Below are 14,874 nucleotides of genomic sequence, written 5' to 3' on the forward strand. Positions count from 1 at the left end.
GATTTTCCTCCATTTAAACTGTACAGCTTCCTTTCCCTCCCGCCATGCTCTTCTCCAGTTCTCAGCGAATTTATTCTTTGTGGGACAAACAGACCACCAAAGAAAAAATGGGGCTACATTTCTGCTTAACCGCCGAGCCAGAAAGAGGAGTTGCTCTAACCACACTAAGCTTTTAGTAACAAGGTGTGTCCACATAAACACAAGGTTGCCCAGTAAAATCAAGCCCTGCAAAGAAATTACCTCTGTCCATGAACTAAGAGTCTGAGCTGTAAAATAATTTGAGCTCTTAAAGGCACACATTTCCCATGCACAGAGGTGTGCATTCAACAGTTTATTGCAAGGGGAAGCCAAGAGAACCCAGAACAAATTGCATTCAGCCCATATAATTTAATTAGATCTACAAAAAGGTAACACTGGTTGCCTGGGGGATTTGAAGCTCGACTAAGAATAGCTTGGTGGTCTGCTTAAACCCCCCACCCCACCCCTAGATTTTGTGCCCCTGTATTGGTGAAGTTACCACATTCTTCCCCTGGGCTCTAACTTTAAGCAGGCAATCCATTCATACATACCTCAGCTTGAATGGGCCTTGTTAGTGTCCTTGTGTGGTGAGTCTTTCTCCATAGAGCAGAATACTGATTGTTCCAATCACCAAAGTGAATGATGCCATCAGACAGTGCTGAAAGATCCATTGATTTCCAAACAAGGCCATTTGTTTCTGTCACTGAATTAATTTTCAATAGGCTAGAACTGTTCCTGGTTTCTTTCTGGCCCAACATTTCTCCCGGTGGGGAGTTGATGCATTCTCCCACAATGAAATCCACGTTTTTCCCTTCTCCCACCATGAAGGTTCCCCATAAATCAGCTTCTCTCTGTATCTAGGCTCTAATTTTCTCTTGCATGGCCTCCCACCCTCTTTGCTCAACTCAAATGTCACTGCTAGCTTGTTCCCATCACTCATTCCTGCGCTGCTATAGCGCATTAGTGAAGACACTACTACGCCCGCGGGAGAACTTCTCCCATCGGCATAGTTAATCCACCTCCCCGATAGGCGGTAGCTAGCTCTCCTGTCGACATAGCTCTGTCTACACTGGGGGTTAGATTGGTATAACTGTGTCACTCAGGTGTGTGGATTTTTCACACCCCTTAGCAATGTAAAAGCGGCAAAGAGTCCCATCCGACGAAGTGGGTATTCACCCACGAAAGCTCATGCTCCAATATGTCTGTTAGCCTATAAGGTGTGACAGGACTCTTTGCTGCTTTTACAGATCCAGACTAACACGGATACTTAGCAACGTAGTTATGCCGATATAAGTTTGCAGCGTAGACCTGGTCTAAGCAAGCACATTTCTTTTCAAGATGAAAACGTTACAAAGAAAACATAATAGCAACAGTAAGCGTTCCTATTCGCCTACTAAAAGCTTACCAGAAGTCACCCATCAGTCTTATGGGGCTTCAGTAGGCCAAAATCTTCCAGCCCTCCTTAGACAGAAGGTCTTGTCTGTTTGGTGGATCAGAAAGCCTGTTTAAACTCAGGCAGTTTATCCAAAGTCCTTTCTTTGTTGGTCTCTGGAGAATCCAGGTTGAACCAATATATATGAGCCTCTCCAGGGTGTGGTACCTCTGTGGAGGTGTTATACCCTGAGTGAATATGCCTAATCACCTCGCAGTGTTCTTAGTTCCCGGGGGTCTGTGGTTCCCATGGAGCTACAGACAATCCCCAGACCACTGGAATAAATAAACAGTACAGTGAGAGCTCCCAAAGATACTGCAGGAAATTGCCATAGCTGTCACAGTGACCCACCTGCTGTCCTATGTCGTTCCTAGCCAAAACAGTTGCTGCAAAGAAATTCATTTAATTTTTATTTAGGGTAAAAACTTGGCTTTTTGACAAAATGAAACAAAATTGTTATTTTTTTTCTCCCATTTTTGGTTGCTGAAAAAAGCATCATTTACAAAATCCCATGGAAGCTTTCAAAGAAAAATTTCAATGAAAATAAAAAAAATATATTTTTCATTGAAATTTTTCATGAAAGAGGAAAATAAATTCCTAACCAGTTGTTCCAGGCAGCCTTTCAAAGTAGGGCACCAATTCATTACTTGTCATCTTTCTGTAACTGTGCAGCCCTGTGCACTTACAGCGGTAGATAAATAATCCTAATGATGCACCGTTAGAACTCGAGTTTTGGCTTAGATCCTTCCATCACAAAAAGTACTGTAGTTAAAACGTCGAGAGGGACTAGTGGTAGCTAGTATAATAACAGGCAGGGCTGGAGAGAATTAGCTGATGTGTTATGGGTAACTGTCCATAATTGCTATGGTAAAGTTACTTCTCAAAATAACATTCATAGTCCTAAATGAAAATATTATATTGCTTATTCTCATAGATAGCCAATAATTGTTACTGTTTCTTCCAGAAAAGTTACTGTGTTGTTACTGTGAAATAACATGAATAGACAATAATATGAAGGTACTTCCTATTTATGAGGTGATAACTGTATTGTGAGCTGAGGAACTCCAAGGTGGCTTGTTAGAATCATAGAATATCAGGGTAGGAAGGGACCTCAGAAGGTTATCTAGTCCAACCCCTGCTCAAAGCAGCACTAATCCCCGGACAGATTTTGCCCCAGATCCCTAAATGTCCCCCTCAAGGATTGAACTCACAACCCTGGGTTTAGCAGGCCAATGCTCAAACCACTGAGCTATTCCTCCCCTCCTGCCTTTTTTTAAAATAAGTTGTGCACTGAGATTTTTTTAAACTTAGAATCAAAGCATTAGCCCAGAAGAAGCACTTTGCATTGCGGTTATTAAACTGAAATGTCTAACAATGAGATGTTTTTGTGACGTAATTGGGTTTTTCTTCTTCTGTTAGCTGGATGAAATGAGAAGTTGTGGCAGCCATGTTTGTTGTGGGCATGCAGATGGTGAATTCTAAGGGCAGTAGCCAACGAGAGTGTAAGGATTTGCATAGTGTGCGAGTACCAAAAATTATGATGTCCATCAGTGAGTCAGTAGCCATGCAGCATCCCTGCCCTCTGATTGGCTTAGCCCATTCCATGTTGGTATAATACACAGAACTCTGACATTAACTTGTCACCACTGCGTGTATGTATCGATTGTAGCGGCTGCTGAATGTTGTTAACCATTTTGCTAACGAAGTGTCTGAATATAAATTGGCCAAGGTGTAACAATTTCTATTAAAGTGCATTTCAAAAGTAACCCAACTGCTTCATCTGCTTTTGCTACTGCCAGGTTTCCTAGGATGAGATTCGTAGCAGAATTCATTGATATAAAACACCTGATTTTTCAGCCCTCAGTCTCTATGTGCGTACATACAAAATTGCGCGCACACACACACAAACACATGTGAGCTGCATGTTTCAGGTGCAAACGCTTACCTACATCTTTGAACACCTCTGCATGCACAAGGGTTAAAATGTACCCCTGAAATACCTTAATGGAGTTTGCAGGTGCACGTTCTATAGGTGTTAAACATTTCAAGACGTCCGTGCAGGTTTTTGTACTTGCAAAGTATGGGTGAATAGATGTGAGTGTGCAGTTTTTGCATATGCACACGCAAGAGGGAGCTGGACAGAAGATCAGCTGAAGATCTGGCCCAAAATGGGATCCTTCCTTATATAAAACATGCAGAATGGAAAAGCTCAAATAATAAAATGCTAAAAGATTCTAACTCACGGAGGAACTTTAAGAAAGAGAGGCAGAGTGTCGTATTGGAGACTTACATTCTATTCCTAACTTTTCTACTGAGCCACTATTAGATGTTAGGCAAGTCAGTTAGTCTCTCTGTGCCTGAGTTTCTCCATATGTAACATGGAGATCTTTATCCACCTGTATAAAGTGCTTTGAGATTGTTATAGGCAGGTAGCTACTGAAGTGTAGAGTGTTATTCCCACTGCCTCCAACCCACTAGTGTCTTGGCATGTACATGCAGTAGGGTCTGATGCCAAACCAACTGAGATAAAAGATCATTTTCCCACTGACTTCAAAGGGCTTTGAATTAGGTCTTCAAAAGGAAGATGCATGCAGTGTGGTGCTATCTGATACATTGCATCCTGTTGGTTTTGAAATCTGTGAAATCAGCAGAGACCCCATGTTAGATTTGGAGCATGAACTCTTCTCGTAATGTGTCACAGGAAGAACGGTATTAGAAATTTTGGGGTCAGAGCTAAGAAAATCCCAATTATCCACTTGCTCCACACAGGGGTGGCTCTAGACATTTTGCCGCCCCAAGCACGGCGGCATGCCGCGCTCTGCCGGTCACCGGTCCCATGGCTCCAGTGAACCTCCCGCAGGCGTGCCTGCGGAGGGTCCACTGGTCCCGTGCCTCCACCGAAGCCGCGGGACCAGCGGACCCTCCGCAGGCATGCCGCCGAAGGCTGCCTGCCTGCCGCCCTCCCGGTGACCGGCAGAGCGCCCCCCGCGGCATGCCGCCCCAAGCACGCGCTTGGCGTGCTGGGGCCTGGAGCCGCCCCTGGCTCTACATCGGACCATAACAAATCAGTGCACTAAACCCCATGTTCTGTGGTGGTAATGTCAGTTTGTCAGGGCTAGTGTTATTGTGACGTCATTGGAAGTGTGTTGGCTGCATTTAACCGACATTTTTAAGCCATACGGCATTTCTCCAGCTTCTTTGTGTTGAACTGCCTGTTCTTTCAGGTTTGGAAGGATACAAATCTGTGTCTCAGAAAGAATCTGATCATGGCTTTCCTTTTTATTCTGCAGTCTACATGGAATAAATCAGTTAATCAGAACTGGACAAGATGTGGAGATGCCATTACAAAAGAGCCTACTGCTGCTGTGAATGGAACACTGAAGCCACCTTCTAATGCAGGACAAAAGCTTTTGCTACAAGCCCTGGTGTACAACGCTGTTACGGTGGGTATTTTCAGTATTTTAGTGTCAGTTGCTTGTGCACTACGGTACATTTGTTATGTGTCCCTTCGTCTTTTCCCTGCTTGTAGAGAAGGAGAAAATATTTACCCCAGAGAGTTCGTCTCAGTTTGCTGATTATGGTTTTTGTTCCGTTGCCCAAGTATATCACTGCATGTCATGTGTGATTCGCTTACGTGGGGAAAAGTTTTTATTTTCAGGAAGTCCTCTGTGTCTCTCTCAGAGGTCCAGCAATCCCCCTGTTCTCACTGCCTTACTTTCCTCAGTCCTTGTGGTCTTGAATCGGTGGCCAAGGAGGGAGTGGAGCAGATTCCTTGTTAATGAGGTGGAGAGGCTGCCGTGGTCTCATCTGGGGAGCAGAAATCAGGCTCCAGAAAACAGAATTGTTTTTTTTATGTAGCAGTGCAGTAAACTTACACATAAACTGAGCTAGGATCTACAATACCCAGCATAGAGAGTTATTAAGATCTATTTTATTCCAACCTGGAGAAGGAATTGCATTTTTGCTTATAGAAAGAGTCAAAAATCAAGGGTTGTTTTAAATTCCTTTGAAAGGTAGTGTAAATTAATTTCCATTATCCTTCGTCTACAGATCAGGAGAAAATTCAGGTTTCATAGATTCCAAGCCCAGAAAGGACCACTGTGTTAATCTAGTCTGATCTTCTGCATAACATAGGCCATAGGACTTCCCAAAACAAATTCCTAGAGCAGATCTTTTAGAAAAACATCCAATCTTGATTTTAAAATCCTTGGAAAATTATTCCAATGGTTAATTACTTGCAGCATTATAAATTTATACCTGAATTTTGTCTAGCTTCAACGTCCAGACATTGGATTGTGTTTTATCTTTCTCTGCAATACTGAAGAGCCCATTATTAAATATTTGTTTCCCATGTAGATACTTATGGACTGTAATCAACTCACCCCTTAACCATCTCTTTTTTAAGATAAATAGATGGAGCATGTGAGTCTATCGCTGTAAGGCAGGTTTTCTAATCCTTCAGTCACTCTTGTGGCTCTTCTCTGAACCCTCTCCAATTTATCAGCATCCTTTGTGGGCACCAGAACTGGACACCGTATTCCAGCAGAAGTCGCACCAGCGCCAAATATAGAGGAAAAATAATCTCTCTGCTCCTACTCGAGATTCCCCTCTTTATGCACCCAAGGATCACATTAGCTCTTTTGGCGACAGAGTCATTTTGGGGGCTCATGTTCAGTTAATTATCCACCACACCCAAATCTTTTTGAGAGTCACTTCTTCCTAGGATAGAGTCCCCCGTCCTGTAAGTATGGCTTACGGTCTTTATTCCCAGATGTACACATATACATTTAGCTGGGTTAAAACACATTCTGTTTGCATGCATCCAGTTTACCAAGTGATGCAGATCACTCTAAATCAGCGACCTGTCCTCTTCATTATTGACCCCTCTCCTAGTCTTTGTGTCTTCTGCATATTTTATCAGTGATGATTTTACATTTTCTTCCAGGCCATTGATAAAAATATTAACTAGCGTAGGACCAAGAACCAATCCCTGCGGGACCCCACTGTAAGCACACCCGCTCGATGATTCCCCATTTTCAATTACATTTTGAGACCTATCGGTTAGCCAGTTTTTGATCCATTTAATGTGTGCCATGTTCATTTTATATAGTTCTAGTTTTTAAATCAAAATGTTGTGCGGTACTGTCAAATGCCTTGCTGAAATCTGAATGTATTACATCAGTGCTTTTACTCTAAGAACCAAACTTGTAATCTCATAAAAAAAAAAATCAAGTTTGTTTGACAGGATCTATTTTCCACAAATGCTTGTTGATTTGCATTAATTACATTACCCTCCTTTAATTCTTTATTAATCGAGTCCCATATCAGCTGCTCCATTATCTTGCCCAAGATCGATGTTAGGCTGACAAGCCTTATAATTACCTGTGTCATCCCTTTTATCTTTTTTAAAATATTGGCACATTTGCTTTGTTCCAGTCGTCTAGAACTGCCCCAGTGTTCCACGACTTATTGAAAATCAACATTAACATTTCTGATGTTGTGTTCTCAAACTTGGGAATACAGATTTATTCCAGTTAAGCAGCTGCTAATATCATCATCTCTGTGTCAAGGCTCCATTGAAGCAATTCGATATAAACTCAGCTGACTCGGTAAAGCAAGAGATTTGCCTGGTGTTGCTTTAAGATTTTGTCTTCTCTCCTCTAATAAGTACCTCCTCCTATCCTATGCTTCCTTCCTAGATAGCAGAGTGAAAATCAGTTATACACAGGGTGCAATTAATGTTGTGTAGAGAGTTGAGACAATGTTTTACAACCCCATTATAGAGTGTCATTTACATCACAGTTTAGCTACCCATCAGAGTTTGTCAACAAAAGGAGAGGAGTGTTAAAATATGTAAATGTTACACAAAATTGGCTTAAATAGGAAGCCGGAGAGTTACACATAGGATAGTTCATTTCCTTGTTTTGGATTGTTTCCTTTCAGGAAGTGAAGTTGTTAACCAGCAAAGGCAATAAACTTTGAAAAGATTTCAAAGCTAATTGTCTAGGAGACTCTCTACGGGCTTCCAAAACAGAGAAATCTGCTTAGTTAACAAATTTTAGTCTAATATAGTAACTCCCTGCTTAAAAATAAATGCAAAGGACCCAAGAACACAGGACACTGTTTAAATGTTGCATGAGTGAAATCGTTCTGTTCTTTCCGATTCTAAGGGCTTTGTTTTGTAACAGCTTTTGCAAATTACAAAATAGGATTAAGGTAACTAGCGAATGTTGCTCTGCTTGTACACTGCAGCCAACATTTTCAAAAGAGAATAGTCAGCGTGGGTGCCCCGTGTTTTGGGTGCCCAACTTCAGATGCGGCAAAGGGGCCTGATAATTAGAAAGTACTGAGCATGCACCTTCTGAAAATCTGTCCCTTTAAGCACCTAAAATCACTAGGACTTTTGAAAATCTCAGCCTTTGTCTCTAGAGGGAGCGGGCCTTGTGGAATTGTTGTAATGTACGTGTTCCAATTTCAATATTTGATAGCTAAGGACTTGGGGAATATCCTTAAGAATCTGAAGGCATCCATGTTATTCTCGGTGGTGTCGCCCTGTGGACAGAGTACTGGACTAGAACTCCAGACATCTGGGTTCTATTCCTGGCTTGGCTACTGGCCTGCTAGGTGACTGTGAGCAAGATAATACAATGCTTTGTGCCTCAGTTTCCCCAGCTCCACAATGGAGGTAATGATGCTCACCTCCTTTGTAAAAATCTCCTTTTGAGATCTACTGATGAAAAGTGCTGTGTCGGAGCAAGTTATTACTACTGTTGTTGTTATAACATTGCCAACTCTCACAATTTCATGGTTGCTATATGTGCTGGGTTTTTTTTTTCTTAATGTCCCAATTCCTGGAGTCATGTGATTATATGAGAATCTCAGCTTACTTTTAAAATATAAAAGGTACATTTCGAGCCCCTCGTGCTTGAAAAAATGAACGCTCAAGGCTCAAAACCCAAAGGCAAATAAAAAGAAACCCCACGCTTTTCATTTTTTAAACTCTCATTAGTTTTTGGAACCTGATTCATTATTTTTGAATGCTTGGGGTTGGCCATACTGCTCTCCAGCCACTTACTGTCACTGTACACTATTAGCCACCTTTCTGCTGCTGACTCACCGGGTAACCTGTGGAAGGCTTTGCCCCACTCTGTGCCTCAGTTTCCCCACCTGTAGCTATACGTGTTGTGAGGCTTCCAAAGCATCTTGAGGGCCTGTTACGGACGGCGCTGTATAAGTGCAGAGTACACATATCTGGACATAGTCCTCCTGCCCAGTTCACAGGGTGAATTCTGTTATGCCCACTGTGCCCATTCCTGAGAGAACGCCTTCGCTGTTGTAAATGAGCGCTCTGCGCCTAGCATCTGGACTGGGGATCGGCAGTCCACACTGGGGAGGTGAATGCCAGGCCCTGTGGGGGTTGACTTCAGATTTGCAACTCCGTTTTATAATACAGTCTTGGGAAAGCCGTTCCAACCTTGCTCACTTGCCAAGCTCAAAACCCAGATTTTTTTTTTTTTCCCCCTGAAATCATTGATGGAATCACAACCGTCTAAAACCATGTGGACAAATGCCCGGGAATGCTTTGGGCTATTGATCTGAATAGGCTTTTGTTAGATTGTTTGTCTTTTAAAATGACACAGCCTGATGTTTATTTTTTTTAAATGACGTATTTGGTTTTGGGTATACAGTGAGCTCTGTCTCTGAGCTGCATGCTTTATTTCCAACATCAATTACCAAAAGCTGATGGAAAATGCAATTAAACTCAGCTGGCATTTTGGAAAATCTGGTTGGGTTAAAATAGCATCTCTTGACTTTAGACCTGAAAAGAGAAGCTTGGAAAAGTTGTCTGCATTGTTTCTGAGAGGAACAAAGCTGTTATGCCATAAAGCCATTCTGTCTTTGGCTATTGCTCATGTTACAGCGTGAGCAGTGCTTAAGACTCCAATCCAGTGAGGCATATAAAGACACGCTTAATTTTAAGCATGTGCGTAGGCCCATTGAAATCAAGGGATTACTCACGTGCTCCCGGTTAAACATGGGCTTCTCCATTTGTCAGGATCCAGGGACTGAATGATCTGAATTTAGTCACTTTCTCCCTTTGCTTTCTGCTTACTAACAGAATGAAGTAATGAAAAATCAACCACCCATCAGCCTCCATCAAGTGGAAGCCGAGGTCATCGTCCATTCCGATTTCTCAGCCTCTGACAGAGACTGTGACTCTCAGCTTCACACGCTGGACACTGAAGAAATGGATCCTGAGGATCACAACCCAGAAAATGTCCCCTCTGATGAGCATCCCCCTCACACCTCAGCAAACACCAAGCAGAATGTCAGCAAAGCGGTAGTGGACTGCCAAGGCAAACCTGAGCTTCAGACCCAGGATGCCTTGTTAAGTACTGACAGAAAGACTAACAAAATGGAAGCCGTCGGCCCTCATGGGCTCACCAATGGCTTCCACAGGCACGGAGAAAGTATGGACTCTATGGAAAGCGGGGATTCGGACTGTCTCCAAGAAGGCAGAGGGAACGTACAGCCAGTCAAGTGCCAAGCTTTTCCCACAGGCCAGCAAGACGCCCCCCTGTGTAGTATCTCTGCGCTAATCAATTCATCCTCAGCATCTGAGAACGTGACCCATGTCCATAACCATTAAAGAGGAAATTAATCTGATTTTGACCATGGGAGAGCTAGAAGAAGTAGGTGTGAGTTACTGGGGGCCAGATCCGGAGAGATACTGTGTGCCCTCATCTCGCAGTGAATTCAATGGGGGAAAGAGGGTGCTCAGTACCTCAGAGGCTCAGGTTCCTAGACAGGTGAACAGCCCATAATACACACGAAATAAATCAATGTGTAGATTGCTGTGGGCCCAGTCCAACTCCCATTGAACCTTCTGCCCTTAGCCTGTGCCATTGTTTCCTTTTATTCCATGATGGGGAGTGCCGGGACGTTTGTCACGGTGGAAAGAGGGAGATACATTAAGCGTATCTTCTCCAGTGTTGCTCTTCGCCGGGGAGGGCCCCAGCCTTGCCTAACCCTCTTCAGTTTTGCGATGCGTTTTGCAAAGCAAGCACCGAAAGGGGTTGAGACAAACGCCAGCCGAAAGGCAATTAGCCGTAACCAGCCGCCTTCTCCGCTCGCCCCTGGTTAAAATGATTTTAATGATCCCTTTGTACACTACCACAGTAAATATTACTAGCAGGCTGATGTAGTGGCCTTTTATTACACACTCTGCGAGTGCCTCTAACAACTTGTACTATATAGAACCTTCTCCAGCACCTCGGTCACTTCACCAAGCTGGACTTTGTGTTATGTAGGTTCTTGTACCTATGGTTTTAGGTACGTCTCTCTCCTTCTAATGTCCGACAATGTATTTTTATTTCCTCGGAGCATCTTTATATTATTTAATTTTATAAAGTGGAGTAGAGTGTGGTCTAGAGTAGCATTTTTACTACTTCTCTCTTTATTTTTTCCTCCTTAACAACACAACTACCTCATGTCTGTTGGAGAAAAAAAAAAAGCAGTAGATTGACTCTTTTGTTATAGTCCATTTTAGTTTTTAACTTATTCTTATACTGCCTTTTTCTAAAGAATATGTTTGCACTGGTTGTTGACTATTTTTTAATGAATAGTGCTGCAGGTCTGACGTCTCGCTCTTTCGTTTCTTTGGAATCCGTTACGGCAGGACCACCTGCCCTAGGACGGGCACGTCGTGCGTGTTTGGCCGTATAACCACGTGCTGCACAAAAAGGCCATCTCCAATGGGGCGATGGTTAGCAGCGGTTTGTTTTTAGGGGGCTCACGCTGGTAAAGAAAATGAAGAGCTGACGTTTTCAAACGGGATTTGGGGAGCGTCAGCTTGTTAGGGCCCAGCTTGAGACATGGAATCATAGAAGAGCAGGGTTGGAAGAGACCTCAGGTGGTCATCTAGTCCAGCCCCCTGCTCAACGCAGGACCAATCCCCACTTTAAAGAGACCAGATTGCCTGAGGGTGGGTACACAACAGTGTCTGAAAATCAGGTCCCTTTAAAGTGGCTCAAATTCAGCAGCCAAAATCACAAGTCGCTTCTGACAATCTTGGCCAAAATGGATTTTTAGGCTGGGTCTAGCCTTCGAGTGGGGACGTCCGCTTCCCTGCTCGAGGAGACTGACTTACACTGAGACAACCTGTGCCGGCCGATATGGGGGGCAGAGTGAGGGCAGCCGGCTTCAACAATGTTACTGAGCATGCTCCATTCATGCGAGCATGCTCCATACAAGCCAAGCTGCAAGGGGAAAGGGAGCATGTGACCCCACATGCCTTCCGCCACGCATCAGCTCTGCTTACACTAGCTGCCATAAAGCTAGCGCCCTAAAAATGGGGTGTAGCCACGGGTAGGCGAGCTGTGGGAGGAGCTAGCCTTCCTGACTACAGACCAAGGTGCGTACTCACGGAGCTAGCCTCTTGCACCGCACTCCGCTCCATTTTTAGCATGCTAGGTCGATGGGCCGTCTCGTCGCGCTGGGATTCGCACTCGCTGCTCAGAGCGTGGACATCCCCTTAAAAGGACAGGGCCACGTTAAAAAAAATTGTTCTTTCTTGTTCAAATAGCACCTTGAATGATCCCAGACAGATTTTATATAATCTCATTTATTCTTCTGACTGAGGGCATTTCTCTCCGCTTGACCCATTGAAAAGAAAGGAGTCAGTTTCCCTTAATTCCTACCCTGTCTTGGGTCGCTTTCAGATTCTCAAAATGCAGCTCTGAATAGCGAACACTGCAGACTGGGCCAAATCCTGAGAGGTGCTGAGGATCTGCACTTCCCATTGAATTCATTGGAGGTTGCGGGTGCTGAGCAGATGCTCAGCATTTCTTAGGATTTAGCCATTTGTTGGTTAAACAGCGAAGCAAAACAAAAACAACAAAAATCCCCAAACCCTGCTTCCATTGGAATTAGCCAGAAAAATATCATGGAGACTTTTGTGTTGATCTGAGGCTTTGTAAAAAGTTTTTACATCTCAGTCCAGATTGTGATACAGGATCACCCTTGTGAGCAAAGGGTAACCCTGGACTCCACAGGCAGCCCTGTTAGCTACTCAAGATGCCACTTCTCCCGTTGGCAGTGACTGTCGTGGACAAGAGTCTGCAAAGGCCCCTGTTTCCTCCGTTTTGTTAACGTGGATGGATATGAAGGATGCCTTCCTCTCCCATCAACTCTGACGGTGTAGGGACTCCCCCATCCTGCAGTGTTTTTTCATTCCATGGTGCAGGCCTGTAACTCCCATCCATGTTCATGGCATTTACTGGTGCCTGTCAAGGAAAGAATCAGATCCCTCTTGAGCGGCCCGATCCTGCCCTGCCTACTCACTTTGCCTCCAAGTGGACCCCCGTGTGTGTGTACAGTGACAGGATTGTACTACAAGGGCCCTGTCCAACACCCATTCAAGCCAATGGACCAGGCCCTGGGAGGCTCTAACCTGAGTCTGAGGACCTTGCTTTCCCCTGCCTTTGGGCCACCCTTCTGTCCCAGTACCGCCAGTGGCATCTGTCACTGCGTTGTCTTTCCATGCCCTGCCCAGCCCCAAAGATGGTTTGGAGCCTAGAGTAGCCTCCTGCATGCCAGTCCATGAGCAGCCACAAAGTGGTATGAAAGGCGACCTCCATTTGCATCCCACCTACCTTGCTCCCAGCGCCACCCACACTGAAGGAGCAACAGGGCGAGGACGTGTCTGTTACGAGAGTTACTGTGCGGCAAGCCGGGGTGTCCATCTACAGCGCCCCAGCCTGGCCGTGTGGACCCTGTGACCCTGCTTTGCAGTAGTTACGTGCACGGCAGCCTAGAATGCTACACCCCAGTTTGCTGCTCGCTGCCTCTCCATACAGCCAAACCCTGAGATCCCTGTTGAACAGGCCCGTCATTCATCACCATCATTTGTTAGACCCTCAGGAATGCCTGCCCCAAGACCATGGGATGGCAGGGTCAGTGAAGGGGGCTGTTATGCTCAAGGACTAAATTTAAAAAAAAGAGCAGCTCTGCTATTCCAAAAGAGCCTTTTTCAAGACTCGTGGTCTGTGCCTGGTTCCAAATGAGGCCTCCACCCGGCTTCCTGTTTTGTGGGTGGAAATTTCACACTCACCCGATTTTGTGAGGCAAATATTTGCAGGTGCAACTGTCGACAGTGCCATGTGGGATAGCAGCTGCCAATCACGTCTCATTGACCTCAGCCATGCCTGCATTTCTTTCCATACATGTCGATAGGTTTTAAATGAACTGGAACCACTCAGGAAATAGCCCTAGCTGTCAATACAGCCATTGCAATGGAAACATGTGCTCGGTGAGCAGCAGCAGTCAAAGGAGAGGAGGTGGGGTGGGGGGGAGGAAGCAAAACCAGATGTTAGGCTAAATTAAGAAAGGGACGGGGAATAATGCTGGAAATACTGAGTGCCATTGTCAAATCAATGATACTCACTCTGCTTGGAGACAGTGTTCAGCTCTGGATCCCCCTGCTCAGAAAGCGCAGGAGAAATGGGAAGGGTGCAGAGAGGGGCACAGAACAGGATAAAAGGCTTCGAGAAGAGATTCGAGTAAGATGGAGCAATATAGAGTTGTGGTGAAGAGCTCACCGATTCCCATAGATAACGAAGATTTGCTGCGACCTAACCTCCGTCTTTGTAGTACTCCCTCTACTAAGGCTAGGAAAGTAGAGCAGATGCTGCTTAAGAGCAACCCCGACGTTAACGATGTCCGGTTAATAGCAACGTTTTGCTGGGAACCAGTCCTGTCCCATTGACTTTCACGTTAATGAGCTGCAGATACTAGCAGCGGCCCGTCGCTTACTGAGAAGTGCTTTTGGAAGAAAGGCCCCAACCACAAGCGGGTTTGTGAGGCTGCAGACAATGAAGGAAACTCTGGGACCTGCCTTCCCTGGCTGCAGCCCCACAAACCTGCCTTATTGGCAACACCCAGAGAATGGCCACTTGTGGCTGGCCCCGGAGGGGTTGCTAGTGAACGGAATCTAGTGTAGAGGAGTCGTGCACATACTGCACTATTTACTTAGCTTAGTTAAAGTTGGCACCTAGTTTAGCGAGGGGCAGATCTGAGGGGATGTGGTACAGGTATTTAAATAAAGAGTAGCCTAGAGAAGGTTAGTTGGGAGCTCCTCTTCATTTATCCATATAATACCAGAGCAGGGTGACACACACAGCACCCGTTTGAAGTGGATGAAAGGAAATGCATTCTAAACAATGCATGATTACTCTGTGGAACTCACTGCTACAGGATATTTTGCTAAGAGCTTAGCAGGCTTGAAAATCAAAAGATTAAACATTTCCATGGACAATAAGAGCAACCCACAGTTGCATTAGATAGGATAAAAATACATAAGGGATATAACCCTTTTTGCTTTGGAGCATAAACCAACCACTAGCTGCCTATGGGCCTCTCTGGGG

The 14,874-nt window shown here is 44.7% G+C and overlaps 1 protein-coding gene across 3 annotated transcripts in view; it reads left to right on the forward strand.

Annotated features, from left to right (window-relative positions):
- The window catches only part of IGDCC4 (immunoglobulin superfamily DCC subclass member 4), a 178,991-nt gene extending 166,602 nt beyond the window's left edge, over nt 1-12,389 (forward strand). For all 3 annotated transcript variants that reach the window (XM_044980919.1, XM_044980920.1, XM_044980921.1), the window contains 2 exons: nt 4,741-4,893; nt 9,570-12,389. In XM_044980919.1, coding sequence (XP_044836854.1) covers nt 4,741-4,893; nt 9,570-10,100 — 684 coding nt within the window. In that variant the 3' untranslated portion in view covers nt 10,101-12,389. The remainder of the gene's footprint in view (nt 1-4,740; nt 4,894-9,569) is intronic.
- Nucleotides 12,390-14,874: the final 2,485 nt, after the last annotated feature.

This window comes from Mauremys mutica, chromosome 11 (genome assembly GCF_020497125.1).
Source record: "Mauremys mutica isolate MM-2020 ecotype Southern chromosome 11, ASM2049712v1, whole genome shotgun sequence".
Lineage (NCBI taxonomy): Eukaryota > Metazoa > Chordata > Testudines > Geoemydidae > Mauremys > Mauremys mutica.